This window comes from Lissotriton vulgaris, chromosome 11, assembly GCF_964263255.1.
Source record: "Lissotriton vulgaris chromosome 11, aLisVul1.2, whole genome shotgun sequence".
Lineage (NCBI taxonomy): Eukaryota > Metazoa > Chordata > Amphibia > Caudata > Salamandridae > Lissotriton > Lissotriton vulgaris.
In genome coordinates, this window is record NC_141699.1 from 546897677 (window position 1) to 546920600 (window position 22924).

The 22924-nt window shown below is 45.3% G+C and overlaps 1 protein-coding gene across 4 annotated transcripts in view; it reads right to left on the minus strand.

Annotated features, from left to right (window-relative positions):
• Positions 1-22924, minus strand: part of CHMP7 (charged multivesicular body protein 7) — a 112585-nt gene that overhangs the window by 25725 nt on the left and 63936 nt on the right. For 2 of the 4 annotated variants that reach the window (XM_086943606.1, XM_086943605.1), the window contains exons 6-10: positions 19359-19407; positions 15404-15523; positions 10374-10472; positions 10000-10060; positions 8565-8750 (exon numbers count right to left, since the gene is read on the minus strand). In XM_086943606.1, the coding sequence (XP_086799732.1) occupies positions 8565-8750; positions 10000-10060; positions 10374-10472; positions 15404-15523; positions 19359-19407 (515 nt within the window). The remainder of the gene's footprint in view (positions 1-8564; positions 8751-9999; positions 10061-10373; positions 10473-15403; positions 15524-19358; positions 19408-22924) is intronic. The other 2 variants (XM_086943608.1, XM_086943607.1) reach the window with 1 other exon arrangement.

The window sequence follows — 22924 nt, forward strand, 5'->3', positions numbered from 1 at the left end:
ACTCACTGTCCGGCAAATGACGCGGTGTTGTTGGGGCGGCCCGAAAAGAAGAACAGCAGCGCGTCCCTAAGCTCAAGTTAGGCACGTGTCCCAAAGAGGCACTCACGTGTACATCCGCACTGTTCAGGGAGGACGAAGCACCCAGGTCTCTCGGCAGTTCCCAAAACACAGGCGGGCCCAGAGTCCTCCCCAAGGAAGTAGACACAGGCACAGCGGCACTCCATTGAAATCGGACTACGTCCATGCAGAGCGGTGAAACAGCAATGGCAGCCATTCTTCGATCCAGGTCACAGGCATTGCAAATCAGGGACTCGCGTAAATCCGTTAGGGCGGCCAAGACGTCTTTGGGTGTGGGATCCATTGTGCGCCGCCAGCATCTCAGCTCCGTGTCTACGGCAGCCGTCCAATCGGGACATGGTCCGTGATGAGGAATGTCGGCCGCCATCTTTGTCAATTCGGCCCCGTCCCTCTGTACCTCGCTGTAGGGACCGGCCCCAGCACAGGGCGCCGCTAAATGTACGCCCGGAACACAAAGTTATGAGGCGGGTTCCCCAGGGGGAGTCACCAAAAGGCTAAGCAAAAGACCCTACCACTCCCTGGGGGCTGCCCGCCTGTCTCGGGGGCGATCCTTGGTTATGTCCGGGCGCGGAGTCCGAAGAGGGGGGCCAGGAGCCACACACCCCCCTCGACTCCAGTATGCCTCTCAGGCCCCCAGGGCTCTTCGACAAGGGACCAGGCTGATGCTGCCTTCAGCGGCACTTCAAGACAATGGCACCCTCCGACCGACTCCTCACCACCAGAGGCGGCCGCTGTTGTTGCAGTCGCGGCCGGCTGCCCGCTGCAATCGACACCCCAGCTTCGTCACCGCACGGGCCGCTGAGCAATGGGTGAGAAATTCTCCGGATTCACAGCACGCAGGAGTCTCAGGAGCAGGTGGTAAGTGAACACTCTCCTTCTATTATCCAAATACACCTTTGTAGTTCAGAACGAATCGCAGGATGGGCGTGCAGGGAGATAGGGCTCACGGAGCCGAGCGGCTATGCGGCCATTTCGGTTGCTGGCTTGGCTCCTCCCGCACGTTTTGCTTTTTGATAGCATATTTGTATACATTTTACAATCCACCTTGCAATTCCACCCTTAGAGATGGGGTTGCCTTTATGAGGTGGAGAGAAAGACACAAACAATTGTTTTTGTTTTTCGAAAAGATTTAGTTCTATCTATATAGTAGAGAAGAGCTCTTTTAACATCTAGTGTGTGTAAAGCTCTTTCTGCTAAAGAGTCAGGGATTTAGACAAACACAGGTAACTCTACAGATTGGTTTAAATGAAAAGGAGTAATGACTATTGGAAGGAATTTAGGATTAGTTCTTAGAGCCACTTTGTTACGATGTAGTTGTAAAAATGGTTCTTGTATTGTGAAAGCTTTTATCTCACGTACTCTTCTAAGAGAGGTAATAGCAATAAGGAAAGCTGTTTTCCACATGAGGAATTGCAATTCACATTTGTGTAAAGGCTCAAAAGGAGGTCCCATGAGTCTTGGAAGAACAACGTTTAGGTTCCACACTGGAGAAGGTGGTGGGAGTGGTTGGACGGCTGGAGAACCATCAGCAGGCAGGGAGCTGTGAACCGGCGTGAAAGACGGTGCCACCGCTCAAAAGATTAATCGGAGCAACAGACCCGGGACACACATCAAGAGGAGGCAAGAGCATACCCTGAACGCAATCCATGAACAGTCTCCTAAACACTGTTTGGAGATATTTGGGAAATATGGGACATTGCATATGGTGATTTGGTGCTGCATATGGCACAGATCACTAGTACTAGCCAACCTATAGACATGGGCTACATATACAAATGCCACAAGACAGTGAAATTGTTCAGATTTCTATACACTTGTTTAGCACTGCTGTAAGATTGAGATGTGCTCTTCGGTATTAGCCGTAGGGGAGACCGAGGGTAGGTTCGCTGGGTGGTCCGCAGTTACTTTACTGGTCTCATGTTGGGGTGGGGCGATGGGGACTCTGCAGTTTGGGGGCAGACAGTTCTGAATTCGTCATGCAGTGAAGCAGGGTGGGGGGTTTTACAGTTTGGAGGGGGGGTAGTGGGAAGGGAATCTGTTGTATTGAATGTTTTGTTATTGTTCTTAATGGCAATTGTTCTTAATTGAGCTTCACACATATAGTAATGTAGTACCCACTCTGTATGACGTAGAAGTGGACTGGCTTGTTCCCCCACGGTTACTGATAATGCAAGACTCCTGGAATGCGGGTGCGAACAGTCTCTGATATCCACGTCCTGTCCTGGAATGTGAACAGACTGAGCAACAAAATAAAGCGAGGGGTAGAGCTACAATACATTAAACAACACTCACCTGAGGTGGTTCGCTGGGGTTTTAAGATTATGATTCACGCAGGTTTTACGACAAGCTGTAGAGATGTAGGCATTCTACCTAAGAAACAATTGCCATTGACAGTGAAGCACTCCTGGGCTGTCCCCCTAGGTAGATATGTAGTCCTCACTGGGATATGGGAGGGGGAAACGATTCATATCCTTTCAGTGTATATCCCTCCAGCCTTACACAACGGCACTATCCCAGACTTAGATACACTTCTCCTTAAACTACCTGCGGGCAAACTCCTGGTCAGAGGGGACTTTAATATGACCATGTGTGATTTATCTGACTGTTTACCTCCACGCCACATGATCCCTTCCCACACACAACTGACAGACATTTGCGCAGCAATGGGGATAATAGATACATGGCGCACTGATAACCCCACCGCTCAGAATTTCTTTGGTCCACAGAGTCTCTTCATTTCGGGAGGTGCAAAACTTGGCCAGAGGGATATCCGACCACTCCCCCGTCTGGGCAATATATTGCGTTGGCAAACAGGAAACCTACAGAGGTATCATGTTAAATCCAAGATATCTTAAGATCCCTAGAGTTCGGAGAGGCCTGGACAAGGCCACAGAGAATTATTTCAAATAAATGGACTCCTAGTGGACTCCTCTCAGACCCTCTGGGAAGCGTTTAAGACGGTTGTCAAGGGTGAAGTACTCTCACTGACGGTAGGGCACAAAAAATAAGGGTGGTGGTTGAAAACCTCTAGAACGATATCCTTGCTCTAGAGGCTCAATTATGTGCGGACTCCACAGCTGACGTAATGCATGAGCTGGACCTTAAGCGGCAGGAATACAGAGACCTGACTACTGAGGCTGCCACAGCTAGCTATTGCGCGACTCAACATCGTATATATGAACTCAGTGACACTGCAGGAGAGTTGATAGCATGGCTTGCAAAAAGGAAAAGGCAAGTAGCTGGGTCACTGGGATCTCTAAGAGGGCCGGGGTGTCTCTCACAGATCCCCAAGATATCACAAACCCTTTCGCAGATTACTATGAGCAATTACACTTACCAGTCGAGTCTACAGATATGTGCGACTCCCATGACTTTTTCAGTGATTTGGGACTTCCTTCCCTCACCAAGGAGGATAGAGCCTTCATGGAGAGCAACCCCACAGAGGACGAAATCGCCCACACGATATGTAATATTGCGTCCGGGAAGGCAATGGAACCTAATGGGCTCCTGATAGAGTTGTAGAAGACCAATGCAACACTTATTACACAGCACTTACTTAAAATGTACTTGGAGAGTCGGGAAGAGGTGAGGCTCCCCAGGGGCCAAAGGCTTGCATCCATAATAGTAATTTATAAGGAGGGTAGGCCAGCCGAGGACTGTTCCTCCTACAGACCCATCTCCCTCCTCAAAGCAGAAGTCAAAATTCTGGTGAAGCTATTAGCCCATAGATTAATACAAATTATTACCAAATTGGTTCACCCGGACCAAACCGGTTTCATGCATGGCAGAAATACGGCTTTAAATCTGCGAAGCCTTCATGCTATGCTAGGGCGAGTCCAATCTACACAAGAGGATGCAACTATTTTGTTCCTCGATGCCCATATGGCATTCGACACGGTGGAATGGTCATACCTTTTTGCAGTATTAGAACGGATAAGCTTTGGGCTCAAGTTTTTGTCCTTAGTACGATTACTAAACACTGATCCTTGGTCTGAGTGGTCGTTAATGAAAAAACCTCTCGAGAATTCCCCTTGCCCCGGGGGACCTGGCAGGGCTGCCCTCATTCACCTCTCTTGTTTGCCCTAGTTTTGGAGCCACTGGTGATCTGGGTCTGCACTGACCCTTTAATATGTGGCCTATGCTGGACCGAGAAATGGGCAAATAGAATATCTCTGTTTGCTGATGATATTTTGTTGTACATCGCAGCCACTTGTGCCTCCCTGGAACATATACTGGACATATTCACAACCTTTGGTAATTACTTGGGGTATACCATTAAATGGGTCTAAATCAACACTATTTGTTCTCTGCTGGGACGTCCGGTGAAAGCCCAGGGGATGTGAAGCCAAGGTGGCGTTTGGTGGCTTCAGATACTTGAGTATCTTTATCATCACTGCAGTAGTATCCTTGAGTGCATACACCTTGCTTGTACTGTCACTGACCTGGAGGCTGAAAGGACTGCTCTTGATATGGGTGTGTTGAACTGCCAGTGCTGCCTTTTGTGGGAAACAGCATTTGTGGCCAGCAAAAGGCAAATGTGTAAAACAACCATATCTTCTTACATTTTTTTTAGCATCTTGTCTACTTGGGCCAAAACTGATGGTCACCATCGAACTGTACAGCGATGAGGTGCAACTGAACCTAAGAGGGAAAGCCTGCAATTTGCAGCCAAACATGGCACTGGAAGAGAAGACTGGTATTCACCTCCCTTGTGGGTGTGTCTGTAGCATCGAATTCAAATCTGCTGTTGGCATTAGAAATCATGTTGCCTTCTCGCACAATTCCCTGTACTCATTGTGATGAGTGAGGCAGATATTGCAAGAGATCTTTGATATCCTTCCACTGGGACCATCATGCCTTGATAGCAGTGTCAATGACTTGCCAATGTGCCACTGTATTGTGACGTCAACTGCCACTTGCTTACCCGCAGTATCTATTTTCTGTGCAATATCACCTGTGTCCTCCTCCTGGCTGTGTGGATGATGACGGAGTCTGTAGGCACTTGTCAGCAATAAGCGGATAATTTTGGGGCTATGACTTGAACCTCTTCGTAAACTGTGGCACAACCACTCTTAACATGGTCCATGAAATTATCAGCTGAACATTTGAGCATCATCCTCAGCATAGACAGATATGATTAGATCCATCTACGCATTAGTGTCTCTCAATGAGGAAATCCTACTCTTCTACATGTAGTGATCACTATGTTGTTTGTGCAGCCCTCAATATTATATGGTTAGCTGTTGTCTGGTGGAGAGGCCTTCCCTTAGTATCTTTCTAGTATGGTGTTTCTAGGAAGTCTACCCTATATATCTCTGTCATTTTGCTCCAGCTGTAGTGGGCAGCACTGGGATTTGGTGAGGTGCGGGGGCTGGAGATGTTGAAGTGGACGACTGAGTAGTCGGTCCAGGTGAGTTCGGTTATGTGGCTGTACCTGACACTGTTGCTCGAAGTGAAGATCGGGTCAAGCGTATGTCCTGTGGAATGAGTGGTGTCGCTGACCAGCTGGGATTTTTCGAGGTTTTTCCATGCTGTTAAGGAGGTTGGAGGTGTTGGTGATGTCAGGATCGTCTAGGTGGAACTTGAGGTCACCTTTCAAGGTTGCTGGTGTTGCAAATAGATACTCTGTGTCAAGGTTTGAAATCCAAGTTCTTATATTAGTCCTAGTGCACTCTTCACTGGAGGACCTGGAGAACCATTGTCTCCAAAGTTAGGGGCTCATTAGGATCGCGGGCGGACGCAAGTCCGTCTGCGAACCCTGAGTAGGAGGGAACCTCCGCATGGCCTGCGGAGTTCCCTCCTGTGAAATTAGGATGTGACCGCCACCCTGGCAGTCACATCCTCTATTTTTACCATTGCAGCGGGTGCGACTTTAAGCTGCACCCGCCGCAATGGTAAAAATGCATACATTGCATTTGTATGTAGAAAGCGGCAGGCACCATGCGGTGCCTGCCGATTTCTGCATACAAATACAGGGGGGGTACCACCCCCCATGTGCACCCCCCCCCCTTCACTGCGGGGGCCCGCAACGGGCCCCCGCAGTGAAGTTCCACATGGTTTTCCACGGCGGAAAACCCGCCGCGGTAAAAGCATTTTTTTAAACACATCCTAATATGTCTGCCGGTGTCTGAGAGACACCACCACCATATTAGAGCTTTTCTGCCGCGGTTGTAAGCCGACCACGGCGGAAAAGCGGCGGACTGAAACCAAGACCCACCAGCCATCCTAATGTGACGGTGGGTCTTTGGTGGGTCCGCAGCGGTTTTCCCGCATCCTCCGGGCCGGCGGTGGCTTCCGCCGGCCCGGAGGATGCAGTAAAACCACGATCGTAATGAGCCCCTAAGTCTGTGAAGAGATAGTTACAGAGCTCCGTTCCTGTTGGGCCAACGAGCTGTGGGATTGCCCCCCCAAAACGGTTGTTAGACATGAACACTTTGACATTTTACTGCAGCTATGTCGGTTGGTGAATCTGTAGTGTTGGCACTGCTTTATGGCTTTCAGCGTCCATCTTCTAGCACTATGGTTCCTAACAATAGTTACTGTAATGAAAAACTTTGAGAGTCAAAAAGTGTATTTCTTCATGGTCTCTCAGGAGACATGGTATGTGAGAACACGGAAACTTGTTATTGCAAGCTGAACATAACTTAATTATAATGTTTTCATGACTTCCCTCAAAACTAGTCATTCTCATACACGGTGGCCACAGGCACTTCAGCATAATTGCTTCTTAATTGCTGTTAGTGGCTTTGCTTGATGCCTAAGCATCCATCTTCAGCTTCCTGTCTGCTGCAAAATGTCTAAAGGTGCAACTTTTAACTAGGCGCTCAAAACATGTAAAACCCAAAGGCAAAAAAAAACGGATGGGGAATCTGTGTCCTGGTGTATCATGGATTTCATGTGAGAAACCACCAATCACTTTGAAACTGAAAGCACTTTTTCAAAGAAAGTCAACAATAAATTCAACAGTAGATGCCAGGGGTGTGCTGTACAGCAGAACATGGAGTGAAATAAAACTTGTAATTCTAGTCCTCCCTCATTTGAAGTTAAACACTGAACAGTCCTGACCACATGCAGGAGCTAAGAGCACTTACGCAACATACATTTCTTGATATCTAAATAGACAGAAAAGGGCAGAGGCAATAATATTTAGAAGAGAAACACTCACTTCTTAAGCAAATAATGATGTATTATAGTGGAGGAGCCCACATTTCCCACAGTACAGTTCACCAGGAATTATACATTGATAGAATATGTTAGTCCTCCTCACTGCCTTCAAAAGAACACACTCATTTCAGGGAGCTTCATGACCAAACCAATGTAGTATTTTAAATTCCACCAATCTCTGTTTTAAATTTGCAAAGCATGTTCTACTCTGAAAGCTACACAGCAACTCGTGTTTGGGAGTTCTTGGGAACTTCACTGTTAACAAAACCTTCATCCAAGTCAGGCGAAGGAAAAAAATAGCACCAGGCCCAGGACACTCTGCAACTGTGAGCAAATAGCACTTCTACCAGCCCACGAGTGCCAGTGATTGCTCTGGTTTACAGTTTCATCATTCCTTGTAGGAGACAGTGCCAGTGGCATAACAAAAATTGATGGCCCCCGTGCAAAATGTGAGGAGGGACCCCTGAGTCCTCCATATCGCACAGATATTCATTGGTATTGGGCTGAATGGTGGACCCCAGAAGGTTTGGGGGCCATGAAGGGTTGGTGCTCCCACTATGCTGCAGGAGCCTGCGCTAATGCCCTGGACCCAGCGATACAGAGTCCACTCCAAGAACAACTTGAGAGACTTTTAATGCTTCTTTACTTTGAGTGCAAGAGAACCCAATCGTTCTACCCATATCAGAGGGTAAAAAAAAAGCACGAGCAATGCAAGACCAAATCTAATGCACCTGTACCACCAGCTCTTACTTAAAGAACCTTTCCTTCAAGTAAACAGCAAAGTTAAATGTAATACTGGTGAGCGGGATCATAGTTGGGCTCTAGTTGGTAATGCCATAATATAATTCTTCTGTCCCCCTTTCATCATCCCTTTCCCTTCTTGGCTCCATACTGCAGCTTTGCAGCTTTGCTGTCTAAGAAGACACTGTCATTTTTCAAACATTCTCTCTACAATCAGCAGACTTTAAGGACGTGCAGGATAAAAGTTGTATTTTTTAGGATTGTGACACCAATTACTGCAAGACCAGTATCCTTGTTTACGGGTGTAATATTTCCTAGCTGTATTTACATTATGGTAAACTATATATTGGATCCCACATTCTTCTCAATCACGATTTAAGCCGAGAAACTTGTCCAACTTACCCTACAGCCATGGGTACCTAGAGAGATTTGGTACATCAATCTTTGAGTAAGTTGTGACCAGTTCTCTTAACAGCTATTAATGTCAAGTCAGTAAAATCCTAAAGGCAACAGATAATATTACCACAGACCCAGAATCTGACCCATTACCCATTTTAGAGGTTAATGTCCTAATAACTTACCCCCCAGTGAAAGTCTTGCCAGTTCCTGATCCAGCTCCAGCTCACCTTCTGTTTGACCGATGGTGGGGCGTGGATTGATTGAGGTTGGCATAGGCTTCTGTGGAACCTCTGGCAAGTCCAGACCTCCGCTAGTGTTATCTTGCAGTAGGAGGTCCAGCTCCCTCTCCAGGTCCTCGCTGTCAAAGTCTGGAAAATGAGTAAACAGCAATAAAAGAAGATGTCCGGCCATGTACAAGCCAGAGAAACTCAGAGTGCAAGACAAAGCTTAAAGAGGGAAAAGTCTGAGGAACATGTCGGGAAAGCTCAATGTAGGCATAAGATTGAACATGACAAAATCAAGAAACATGTGCAAGTTAGAAAGATACCTTGCTAAGTGTGAGCTTGGTGGATGAGGGGAGATCAGGGTATATACACACACACTAAGGAAACTCTGTTCAACTAAAAGAATGACCATGGGTAAGTGAATATGGAAAGACGTAAATGTGGGGAAGACAACCATGTCAGGCAAGTGTCCTCCTAGAGAGAGCAAGATGGGAGGATTTGGGGATGAAATTAAGTTCAATTAAACAATGTTTTAAAACGTAAACCAGACTTTGAGGAATAACTGATATAAGTACAAAATAGGAGGGAAACATTAAGTAACGATGGGAGGGTGTGGGAAGACCTCCAGTTTGATTTAATATCAGTTCGAAAAAGTTTTTAAAATTAGCACCAGACTTTGAGGTGTAACAGATGTGTTCACAATAGATCGCAGTAAGATGTACAAAAGGTTACAAAATGGACTAGTGTGAAGCAAATTCAAACATATGTGTCAACAAAATTGTTCAAAAAGGGACTGTTTCAGTGTTTTCATAAAGGTTGACAGCAAGCTGCATATCCTAAGCATCAGATGCTTGGGCATATACTAGTAAGGCTCTTTTCCTTCTTGATGTAGTGACATTGAGGCAAGTTGCAGATCTACACTTGGTGACTCAAAGGAAACTGGTTGTCTCTATAACAATTAGTAACCAGTAACTTTTTCTGAAAAATTCTCTACCTGCTTGAAGAATATTAAGTAATTAAAAATAACCACACTTGCACAATGGGTGCAGACATTTTTCAGCACTACCAGATAAAGGACAGGCTGCACCACCACAGATAAGACCTGTGCAGTAAAAATGATAGGCACTGCACCCCAAAAGGCACCTCCTACACCTCTGACTAACATGCCACCACCGAGGCACAAAGACCACATGGGCAAGAGAAAATCAAGTTATAGATAAAGCATTGTTTTTAGCAGAGTAGGCATAGACAATGGCTCCAAACAGTATTAAATCAAGATTATTAGGTTAACAGGTGCAGGATGTAAAATGTATTTTAAAACGCCTGCCTTTCACCACCCAGAGTGATAAGCAACGCCAGAGTAAGTATTTTTGGCCTAGGAATAGAAACTTACCCAAGTTGTCCTGTGTCACACCAGCCAGGGTCTGATTGATTTCATCTTGAGTGTCACAGAACTGGAGGAGAAAGAAGAGAAGCAAAACAAAAGGTCAAATGTCAGACAGCCTAGCTAAACTCCAGGGATCAATGCCCCCTTGCAAAGATGTGGGCAATGACAGCCAGTCACTAAGACCTTATACACAGTATCATCAAGTGCCCTTCCCCAGCAGGATCCACAGCATCACTTTTGTGTCACAGTGGCATACAAATTACCTGCTAGCTATGATAAACTATATTTGCCCTGTTAATCAGAGTCAATATTTCTTAATTCTTTTACCTGCTGGATCTGTTGCACCAGCTCTCTTAGCTAAAGTCACCACTGTCTCTTACCTCCTGGATCTGATCCACTAGGCTTTCTGCCTTCTCCGGTGTGATATCCTTCATGGCTAGCTTTAGAGCTCCCACCCCGGCCTGATACGCGTCGATCACCTGCAGATGAAAAGACGACACCATCAAAAAGTGCCAGATTATCCTACTGAGAATGCTTTAGAACCCCCTTTCTCATCCTCTTAAACAATCTTCTCTATGTCCAAAATGGTAAATGGATGAGCAAGAAGAAAAAGTCATCAACAGTTAATTGAAAGACAACCCAATAGAGAACAAGCAAAATGAAAAACGCATAGCAAACTCAAAGCAAAGGAAACTTGAAATGGACCACATTTGTGACAAGGATCTAGGCCAGGTAAACCTAACCTCAGCTATATTGTTACTTTGAAAACTCCTAGACTGACACCCCATCAAGGAGATTAAACCAAAGACTGCGATACATACTGGTCAGAGAACAGCAGCAATTTATAACCCACAATAACACCATGCATACCACTGCTCCAATCGTGCCTACAAATTGTCATACCCTGCACATGCTAGAAAGCTATCTCATCATCATGTGCACACCACAGCACCACAGAAATATTCAGCATTCTGCAATCAAATCAACAGTACTGCCAGACTTCACACCATTACGCACCCTAGAAACACACAGACAAGATTAGCAAAAATAGAACACATCCTCACGGGGACAACATTGCTTCTAATACACCGACCTGGTTTATTATACATATATATAAAAAAATACTACACTGTGGTTAAGAAATGAACACGGATTCCTCCTGCCCCTCAAAAATTAAAAGAAAAACTGGAAGTCGTTCAGCACACTCACCTACACAAAAACAAATCACAAATATCTTTCTGCATTAAAATCATTTAGTTAACACTAACTCACAAACAACATTTTGAAACTTAACAAAATGTCTACTTACCACACGCTACCAAAACAACACTTTAGTTCAATTGATGGATCCACGCGAAAGGCGCCCAGCTAATAATGTGCTACGATGCCATGAAAAAGGTGGGTAGTGGTATCCACATGTGAATAAAATAACATAACTAGGCTTTCCTGTTTTCAGTTTCCATTTTTGGTAAATTACGGTGGTGTTTTTTCAGTGTTTTCCAGTGATTTCCATACCTCAAAAAAAAACAGTCTTTTCAGTGTTTACTCATTTTCGCGCCATAAAAAACAACTGAAACTGTGCTTTGCCGGTGTTTATGGAACGCTTTGCTTTTATGATTGCTTTTTCAATTTTTCTTCAGAAATTGTATGCTGCTCTACATTTCAGAAGCTTAATAAAGTCATGACATACTTTCCATTGTTGTTTGATTCTGCAGCTCAGATTTAACAAGCATTTGCAATGCAATAGTTTTCGCATTTATGCGAGTTTAAGCTATTGGCATTGTAAATGACAAAGCCTTTATTTATGTTTTAAAAACGAAAAACAAAAATAAAAGGCATTGTTATTTGTAATCCTGTGCTCGAAGGCATTGTCCTCGTCTTACCTTCCAACTCCATCTCACGAGTAGTCTTCGCCCTTATTTATGCTGGTCCACCCTCTCCCATGGTCACTTCTTGTTCTATTTAGAAGGGGTAGGGCTTGTCCCCTCCTCTCTTTCTTCTGACTCTCCTGACGCTCACCCATACCATCCCCACAGAGTCATTCTCCTCACACCAGGAGCAGCCCTAACCCTGCAGTGCTTGCCTTCCTTTTCCTTTTTGGACTATACTGTAGCTTCTAGGTTGGTGTCTGTAGGAACCATGCTGCCCTGTGGCAGCTAGTCTAAGAGCCCTCAGTAAATGGATGAGAGGTAAGGAGTGTCTGAGCCAGGACGGATCTGATGCCTCTCGGGACATTTAAGCCAGCCGAACAAGGAGTGAGCCTGAACAAAGAGCAGGAGGTGGAGCCATGAGTCGGGGTGCTCCATGGGACTGGATTTGGGGTAGGACCCAGGGGGCGGGCTGTGTCCTTCAGTGGGTGAGCCACTCGAATGTAAACAAGAGGTGGAACTGTTACCCCAAGAGGAGTGGTTAACTTTGAGAGGTTCGTCATTCACTTAGCTGTTATGACACAACTGCACTCTTTTTTTTTTTAAGTTGCCAAATTATGTAATTTCAGAGCCTGATGCTTGTTTATCTATGCACATTCGGAAAAGTGGAAATAAGCGCTCCATTGGAAAATTCAGTTTTCGTTTGATTTGAAGTTCTTTAGTTTTGAAAACACTTCTGAGTTTGTGGATTCAGAATAGTGTGTCATTCTTAGGTCTTGCCGTTCTACAGCTTTAGCTGTTTGTGTCAAAAGGCCGGTGTACTATACCAATACTTACAGTAGGCTTTGGGGCGGCCCTTTGCTGATCATTGGTTGGCTTTTTTGTCAATCTCATTTGTGTGCTTTTGTTCAATGGCTTTCCTCCTTCTTTTGTTTGTCCCCTGGACCACAGCTTCTTTACCATGTGTTTGATTGTATGACTAGCAGTGCCTAATTTGTACAGTATTAAGTGCCAGGGCACTGACCAGGAGGCCACTGCAGGTTGCACCACCCATTGCCTTTGTCATTGCTGCCAAAAATCATGCACGTGTTTGCAAGCTGTTGAGAATACTGAATATTCATTATAGCTGTAATTTCCAACTTTTAACCCGTCAGATTATCTTGTGTAGTCTCATATTCTGCAATGTGGTGGTGCCGAGCTGACCTGGGGGGGCTGCTGTTGGGTATCTTTATTTCCCTCATGTCACTTACAGATTTGGTTTAAAAAAACATGGCGTCTGCTATACAAGAAAATGTGCTTGTGATGGATAACAAGCACTTTAAGCTCCAGGATCATGATCACCGAGGTGTCTCTGCTATCCCAATATTTTGGGAAATACTGCTCTGCATTTGTTTGTCTGTAAGTAATGCAACTCTTGCATCAGATTATAACCTGTAAATGCCCAGTGATCAGGTGAAACAATTATAAATGTGATCTGCACACATGTTTCAGTGTGCATACACGTTTCAGTGACTGGTGGAAAACTGGCTGTTATAAAGGTGCTGACAAACTGTCAGACGGAGTGGATATTTGTGCTCATGCTTCAATCTCATTTATTTAAAGTTAAAATCTGTGCTGTTTTCCTCTCCTCTTTTATTTCGATCACAAGACTGATAGACAGTGCAGATTCTCTCTTGCCCAATCTCACTCTTAAAAAAAAGTGTTTTTCTTTTTTGGAGGCTGCAGTTTGCTCTTTCTCTTTAGTGCTCTCGCACATATTGTGTGCCTCTCCAAGTCTTGAATCAGTTAACGTGTAATGGTAAAATAAGAGAAAAAGAAATGGCATCCAGGTCATGACACGTACCTCTGCATACCTGTCTAGGAGCTGTCTCTTTCTCCAGTGCCCGTCCCCCGGCGCCCACTCCTTTATTAACGTCTTGTTAAGTAAATGGTCTTTTTAAAGACCTGTGAAGTACTCGGGTGCGACCGTCAAAATCACATCAGACTTGGTGCTACAGAAATAAACTTTCCCCCTTATTTGCACAGCCATCAAACCCAGAGCTGCAGCACCAGGACCCGGTCAAAGTGTGTGGTGAGTGGCAGTGCAACACCTTCATTACACCATCTGACACAATCACATCAGATTTGGTGCTACAAAAAGAAACTTTACCCCTCATTTGCACAGCTTCCGAACACAGAGTTGCAGGGCTGTTTAGTGCACCGCGCTAAGCATGCAAGCTAAAAAAAAAAAAAAAAATGGTGAAAGAACGTGCGGTGTCCCTGAAGCGGATGCCGCATTCTTCTAAAAAGTTATATTTTAAAAAAGCTTTGCCATAAAAGAAAAGCTTTGCCATAGTGCCATGAGTGCTGTGGGCTCTATACTAAAAGCGGTGGGCGCGCTGCAAATACAAACAATAAACTGCAACGATAGCAATTGTCAATACTAACACTGATGACAGGCCTCTTGCACATGTTTTCAGCAGGCGCTGCCATGTGTGACCCCCCCCCCCCCCCCCTCCGCAATAAAATCAGACAATGTGTTATTATTGAATCTCCTGTGAAAGAACAAAGCCTCGTTAAGTGTCTCAACAGGGGTGTAACGCACACCTCGGCACCTCCTGTGGTGTATGTAGCCAGTTCCTCCTCAGGGCACAGACACTGGCGCCGAGTCACAGTGTCCCATAGTTAATACAAATTGCAGACCCCGTGGAACTGGAAGGAGCGGACACCCTAGGCCGGCTTGAAACTTCGGGTTTTGGAGGAAGTTGCACATTTATGGAGAAGACCCACCTTCTTAAAGGTTAAGCATCTTACAATGGAGTTGGAAAACAGTGCCAAATAATTTACAGGAAAGGGATGATAACTTTTAAAAAATAAGGCTAACAGCAGGGTGAGATGAGAAGCGTGTCTCCTCTTGTTAGTTCAATTAAAACAAGGGCACTGCACTGAGATTAAAAGTCTCTGGCGCTCGGGGTTTAATTTAAGCCCCAGGGGAGACATACACTACAGCGGGGAGGGACACAGAACCATCGCCGAATGCAAAGCGCAGCGCCCGTTACAAGAGCACCGCGCCTAAAGTAAGTGTTTGAAGGCCATGAACAGCGGGAGGAGGGTGAAATGTTTCCTCGAATTACCAATGCCTAGCTCGGATGCTGGGTTTGTACTGCCTTGGCTCCCTCAAGTGGCCAAAAGGTGCAAATGGCCAAGTGGTGAATCAAATGTGAAAAATTCAGAGATACTCGTTTTAAACTGGGTCAGCTGATTTGCAGTTGGTAGGGTAATATCGGGCAGAGTCGGTTTTAACCGAATTCCGGACAGCCTAAACATAACCTTACTAATGCTGCCCAAAAACTGTGATGGGGACTGATTGAGCCACAAACACAAGATTAAATAGAACAACATGCCACTGACTGGGTTTAGCTGCAGACAAAAAGTAGATCCAATGCTGGGGTCAAGGGAGTGATTAAACATTCAAAGTATGGCCATAATGAAAGACAGAGGAGCTAGCTTCATGAGCAGAAAACATGGCAGGAGACAAGGTGTGTGGAGGCGGGAAGACTCACCATGCGGTCAGTCTGTGACGCGTAGATCCGGTCCAGGATCCCTTGCACAGTATCCAGCTTGGAGTGCAGCTCAGAAATCCGCCGTTCTGCTCTTTTCTTAGACTTCAGGCACCGCAATGCCTGGGTTAAAAACAAAGCAAAAAAGCAATAATACTAAAAATAATATCTCGCCAAGCATTGCTAATGCAATGGCTTAGACGAAACCTAAGAAAGGAAAGCAAGGTGTAAACAAGCAGGGAGAGAGGGGACGCTTACAGACAAGAGGAGGCGACAGGCGAGTGTAGAGGCAGACACAAGGGGAATGAAGGCAGAAAGATCAAGAGAGGCAGACAAACAAGCTGAAAGGAGGAAAACCAGGGTAGAAGAGGCAGACAGACGAGGATAAAGGATTCAGAAACAGAACAGAACAGAAAAGGCAGGCAGACAAGGGGAGAAGAGTGGGGATAGAGGAGGGGAGAGGCGACAGGCAGATGAACAGTGAGTCGATGAGCAGACATAGTGAGGAGGAAGCCAGACAGGCAAAGGCAGACAAGGGCAGTGGAGATGGGTAGATGAAGGGACAGCCAGACAAGTGCGAAGCGGCCGGGCAGACAAATACAGAGAGGACAGGCAGGCAAGGGCAGTGTGGATGAGCAGACAAGAACAGAGGGGGCCAACAAACAAGGGCAGAGGGACAGGCATACATGGGCAGAGGGGAACAGATGGACAAGGGGACAGATGACAAGGGCACGTGGGTCCTACAGGAGAGGGGACAGAGGACCAACAGACATGTGGAGAAGGGCAAATGAAGAAAGAGGAGCGTACACAAGGCAGTCAAGAAAACAGGCAAAGGGAATAGTTCCAACAAGACAGAGTAGGGCAAGTAGAAAAAGGAAGAAGGGCAAACAGGCAGAGGGAGTGGGGCAAACAGGGAGGTCAAGCAGGGGAGAGGGGCAAACAAACAAAGGGAGAGAGACAAAGAGGAAAAGGCAGAGGGCATATAAGCAAAGGTAGATGGGCAAACCGGACAAGCACTGGCAAAGCCAACTGTTTTCGCATATGCGAGATCTATTAGCTTTGGCAATGTGTTTTAGCCATTATGTGCACTAGTGTGGAAGCTGTTCAGCATGGGTAAAAGTTAGTGGTGTGGGGTGGGATAGATTGGAATGGAGTAGACTGGGCTAGAGTGGAATGGAGTAGACTGGAGTAAATTGGAGTGGAGTGGGTTAGAGTAGGGAAAAATGGAGTGGGGTGGATTGGGGTAGATTGGAGTGGGAGAGTCGGGTAGTTTAGCGTGGTAGATTGGAGTGGGGTAGATTGAATCGGGGTAGATTGGGGTGGGGTAGACTGGAGTGGAGTAGATTAGAGAGGGGTAGAATGGAGTGAGGTATGTAGGAGTGGGGTAGGCTGAGGTAGAGTGCAGTGGGATATATTGGGGTCGAGTGGGGTAGATTGGAGTGGAGTGGAGTTGGGGAGATTAGAGTGGAGTGGAGCAGGGGGTAGATTGGAGTGGAGCGGAGTTGGGGAGATTAGAGTGGAGAGGAGCAGATTGGAGTAGGGTGGATTGGGACTGGGTGGATTATCGTAGGATGGAATGGAGAAGGGTAGATTGGGGTAATTTGGAGTAGGATAGACTGGGGTGGAGAGGGGTAGACTAGAGTTGTGTGGGTTAGATTGGAGTAGAGTGAAGTAGATTAGGGTGGGGTGGGGTAGATTGGAGTGGACTGAGTAGATTGTAGTTGGGTAGATTGGGGTGGAGTGGAGTTCAGTGGATTGGGGTAGATTGGTGTGGGGTAGACTGGAGTGGGGTAGACAGGAGAGGATAGGGGTAGACATAAGTGGGATAAATTAGGGTGGATTATGGTAGGTTAGGTGGGGTAGATTGGAATGAGATAGATAGGTGTGGAGTAGAGTGGGGTAGATTAGAGTGGAGTTGGATAGAGAGGTGTGGTAGATTGAGGTGGGGTAGACTGGGTTCGGGTGGGGTAGATTGGGGTGGATTGAAGCGGGGTAGATTGAGGTAGGGTCGTTTGGGGTGGAGTGGGGTAGGGTATATTGGAGTGGGATAGAATGAAGTGGAGAGGGGTAGATTTGGGTGGCATGTGGTAGGTAGATGGAGTGAAGTGGAGTGGGGTAGATTGGGTAGAGTGGAATGGAGTGTTGCAGATTGTGGTTGAGTGGGGTAGATTGTGTGGATTGGAGTGGGTAGATTGGAGTGGGGTAGATTGGAGGGGGTTGGGTAGACTGGAGTGGAGTGGCAGATTGGGAAAGAGTGGAGTGTGGTAGATTGGAGTGGACACAATCGGGTGATTATGGTAGAGTGGGGTAGATTGGGTGGATTAGAGTAGGGTAGATTGGAATAGATTGGGTAGATTGGAGTGGGGAAACTGGAGTGGGGTAGGTTGAAGAGGGAGGAGTGTGGTAGGGTAGAATGGAGTGGAGTGGGTTGGATTGGATTTGGGGTAGAGTGGGGTGGGGTATACTACAGTGGGGAGGAATGGGGTAGACTGGAGTAGGTTGGAGCGGAGTAGATTGGAGTGGGTGGGACGGAGTTAGATTGTGGAGTTTGGAGGATGGGGAAAAGTGGGTAAGATTGAAGTGGGGTAGATTTGAGTGAAGTGGAGTGGGGTAGATTTGGATAGAGTGGATTTTGGTAGAATAAAGTTGGAGTATAGTAAATACGAGTGGGATCGATTTTGGCGGTGTTGGTTGGAGTGGAGTGCGGGTAGATTACAGTGGAGAGGAGTTGGGTAGATCGCAGTGACGTTTTAAGTGAAGTGGGGTAAATTAGAATGAGTAGGGTAAATTGGGCTGGGGTAGATTGGGGTGGAGTGGGGTAGATTGGAGTGTAGTGAGGTAGAGTGGAGTGGGTAGAATTTGGGTACATTGGATGGAGGGGATTGAGTAGATTGGAGTGAGGCAGACTGGAATAGATTGGAGCACAGTTGGGTAGATCTGAAGAGTGTGTGGTAGATTGGGTTGGAATTGGGTAGACTGGAGTAGAGTGGGGTTGACTGGGTTAGACTGAGTGGAGTGGAGTGGGGTAGACTGTGGTAGAGTGGAGTGGGGTAGACTGTGGTGGAGTAGGGTCGATTGGATTTTAGTGGAGTGGATTGGGTTAGGCTGGAGTGGGGTAGATTGGGTTAAGAGTGGGGTAGATTGAAGTGGGGTAGATTGAATTGGATTGGGGTGAATTGTGGTGGAGTCAGTAAGTTGGGGTGGGGTAGATGGGAGTGGAGTATATTGGTGTAGATTGTAGCGAAGTGGAGTGGAAGGCAGATTGGGGGGAGTGGAGTGAGATAGATTTAAGTGGGATGGGGTTGACTGGAGGGGAGTAAGTGGTCGAGAGTGGAGGGGCGTAGAGTGGAGTGTTGTGTTGTGCAGTGTTGTGTGTGGAGTGAGTTGGGTAGAGTGGAGTGGCATGTCGTACAGTGGAGTGTCGTAGAGTGGGGTGTCGTAGAGTGGGGTATTGTAGAATGGAGTGGCTCAGAGTGGTAGTGAATGGAGTGGTGCAGTGTGGAGTATGCATGGTGTGGTAGTGCACTGCCATTACAGATAACACATTTTCAATTAAAATGACCATTACATTTGTACGGAAAAATGATTTTACTGCACACAAACGATAATGTGTGCAAATGCATCACCTAGTGCATTGATTTGTTTTGATCGTATTCAACTGCTTGTTTCCACCACACTTCAGAATTACAAAAATAATGTGCTTCATTTCTACTGATTCTGATATAGTTGAGATGAAGTGAATAGAAAAGTAAAGATCGATAAATAAATATCAGTTATGTGTTAAAGGGCCATGAAGTGAGAAATACTCAAACAGAGATTTGTAGACAGACGTGACATGTGGTAAAGACACAGGAGGTGGTGGTAAGCAGATTTGGGTGAGGCCTGGACCAAAAAAGTGGGGGCAGGAGGAGGGAGAAACCACAGCCTCAGAAGACAGGAAATTGAGCTGGATACTCACAAGTGGTTTCTTCCCAGCATTGAGGGCACTTTTGGCTTCACCTCTAAGTCTGCAATAAAAAGATAGGTGAGGCGTTTGTCTACTGAAGATTCATTATGCAGGTCACAGTGAGCACATTCCTGTTACAGCACATCAGAGGCACAGCAATGTTTGAAATGGAATTGAAAGTGAGCAAAAGCCCCTGCCTGATCAGGAAAATCTTAATGAGCAAGGGCAAACTCAGAGAGATCTGAGACATGGTCAAGAGAAATTGACATATTTATTACAAGAACAAAGAAGAAGAGAGCGAGATATGGGCAAACATTACAATCAACTATTTGTAATCTCCATATGCCAGTGTCTTCTACCCCATTGCTAGTATCCATACCTCTGTGTCTCACAATTCATGTTTTTACGGCTTAGTGCCACAACCCACGGTTTCTTAATCCACAGTCTGTTCTGCTCTGAGCCAGGAATACACAGCCCCGCTGTTGCGCCTTTCCTAGACAGGGCCAACGCCTTACGGACTGGCCCATGCCCCTCCATTGCTGGTGCTCAGCCAAACCCCCAGCCCCTCTCCCCCAATGTTCCTCTTCACACCATCGTTGTCCTTGGATCTGCTCCTCCCTGTCTATCCTGAAGATACAAAATGAGCTCTAGACCAGGGGAGCCAATGATAGAAACCACTTGAACAAGTGTGTGAAGAGCAAAATACAGAAGGGCGAAGCAGACAACAAGCTTTCCAAAACCATGAAGCAAAGCTATGGCAATGGTGGGGGGCCTTTCACAACAACATTGTTAAACTGTTTGATATTTGTAGCGTTTCCATAGAGATTTCAATGACCATATATTTCTGCTTAGAAACATTTACCCAAAGTCCACCAACCGTCAAATACCTGTATGAATTTTTACAGGTGTTCGCACGTGAAAATTGGTCAACATGCTCAAGTATATAACTGCTTGGAACGTGTTTCTTGCATGCAAGATTTTTTTTTTTAAGGATCCGCAATAGAATACATAAAAACGAAAAAACTGTCATCTGCTCATATCACATTTCATCAAATTTCAGAATGTACGTGGAAACTACGGGAACCATGTGTGTGCTTAAAAAACGATCTAGACATTTGAGGAGAAAATGTTTATATGATGTCTGGCTTTGTCTATAATTCAAATGCGCACAGAATGACTAGTTAAATTGAGCAAGTAACCAGAAAACATGAGATTTGCAGTACTCAGAATTCCATGTAAAATAGTTTACAAGGCCAATACGAACCTCATTTTGATAACTATCCAAAACATCTAAAAGAGACCCCAAGAAAATGTGTATCTGCTGTGACAAATGTACATTTGGACAAACAAATGCACTTATATTCTAATGAATATAATTCACCTGAGCAAATGAACATAAATGTGCATAAAAACAATCATAGAATTGATTTAAAAAAAAGCTGAATAATTCTGGAAAAATAAAATTTTATACATATGCACCACTGAAATAATGTAAAAGGAATATGTAGTTCGGTTTGAGAACTCCCATTATTTGCAACACAACTACGTACTATTTCACTGGCTTTCATCTCAATGACAAACAAGCATTTGCAATGCAATAGGTCTCGCATTTGCGAGAGTTTAAGCTATTGGCATTGTAAATGAAAATGCCTTTTATTTATGTGTTTTGAAAACCAACACACAATTAAAAGGCATTGTCATTTATATTGGCAATAGCTCAAACTATTGCAAATGGGAGACTCCTTTAATGGTGGCCGCGCCCCTGCTCGCCGTATTCAGCTTACAGCGAGCCGCGTCTAAAGAAAGGGAAGTGGACGCCATTAAATTGAAGGCACGGCATGGGGTACTTTTACACAAAAAAATGTTTGTGAAGTTCACAAACAATTTTTGGGGGGAAAAACGACAAATGATTTTTTTTGTCAAAGCGCACCTTGCTGTGCTTTCACTTACTTTCGTCGCGGAGCACTGTAAGCTGAATACGATCAGCAGCGTCTAAAGAAAGGGGCACGGCCACCATTAAAGCACATAGTATGGGGCACTTTCACCCAAAAAAAAAAGAAAAAAAAAAGGTTCCAGAGTGCAGCCGCTATAGTTAGAACAGACTGCGCTAGGAAATAAAATAAATAAATAAAGAAGAGCGACCGCTAAAGTTACAGTGGACCGGAACCAATTACTAATAAAAATATAAAAGCGGGCGGCGTGCTGCGTTGTAGGACAGCATGTTGTGGGTGGAATAGGGGAAAATTATTATTGGGATCTCCAACAAGACTTCCCCAATCCGTGCCTGGGACATTTGCCGCCAAGATCTGCCGCTCTATTACAGTGGTATTAATCAAAGGGAATACCCAGCATTGCGCAGAACCTGGGGACAATCATGTTAAACGAACAGTGGTTCTGCCGCGGTTTATCTTTAAAAAGACAAATAACTTTCAGACTGATTTACCCTTAATTGTATCAGGATATCAATTAAAGATTCTAATGAAAAATATCTAAACACATGATATGAATGACAGAGCACGAATGAATTATGACTTACAATGATTTATTTTAGTCAAAAATAAGCAATATTCATGAAAACGCAAGTGCTACACACACTAATATCTAGTGAGGGATGTGAGACAAAGGATAAAGTAACGTATAAAGCGTACATACATCATAACAAATGTATTGGATACAAAAACAAATTACATAAAACATTCAGGCACGAAGTGAAAAACAAATATCTATTCTCTCACATCTATTCTCTCACAGTGACCTGGATTTTTCCTTTTAAACACTTTGTAATGGTCATAGCGGAATGTACTACTTCTAGTGGAGCGTTGACGTTTCGACCCTGGTAGATCTGTGCTAGTGTTGAGCATCAAATGTGAGTCTTCTTCAGGACAAGATAAAATGAATGATGTGTAGCCTATTCTGTGTGGTTCCTGAGGAATCCAAACGTATGGTTCTATTAAAGAGCTCTGGCGTTTTTTTTTTTTTGAGAATCAAGCGCTTCTGAAGATGCTCACCCTATAGGTTCGTATATCAACAATATTGGGATATCTAGTGGGTTTAGTGCATTCACTGGGCCATGGGTATCTCTGTGGGTTTCTCATTCATTGACACGTTAGAGCTTTTCTGTTCCAATAGACTAATTTGAGTCCTGGGAATTTGCCCCCGTGGGCTCTTTAGCGGCTAGCTCGTAGCTTAGCCATCGGGCTTTCCAAACTGCCCTGTGTCAGAAATTCAGTAACCTCAGAGTCCCGGTGTTCCTTCCCGTGGTCTCTGTAATCGGCTCGCTGTCAGCATTGCCATGAAGGGTCCTCTCCAGTGAGAGGACACTTCTCCATTAACCATAATTTTGGCAAATGTCCCGGCCCCAAATTCCAAATCAAATGAATCTTGGGAGGCATTAAGAAACAAGGCTCTTTGGAGGCTCGGGACTCGAACCGGACTATCAGAGGACTTGTTTAATGAATTTTAAATGGCAAGAAGAGTAGGTTCCTGGGGACTGTATTGTTCTTTTCTTTAAATCATCTAAACTCCTAAACTGGTGTGTGAGCTCTTACGCAGACTTGGTAGTATCCATGTGCTCAAAG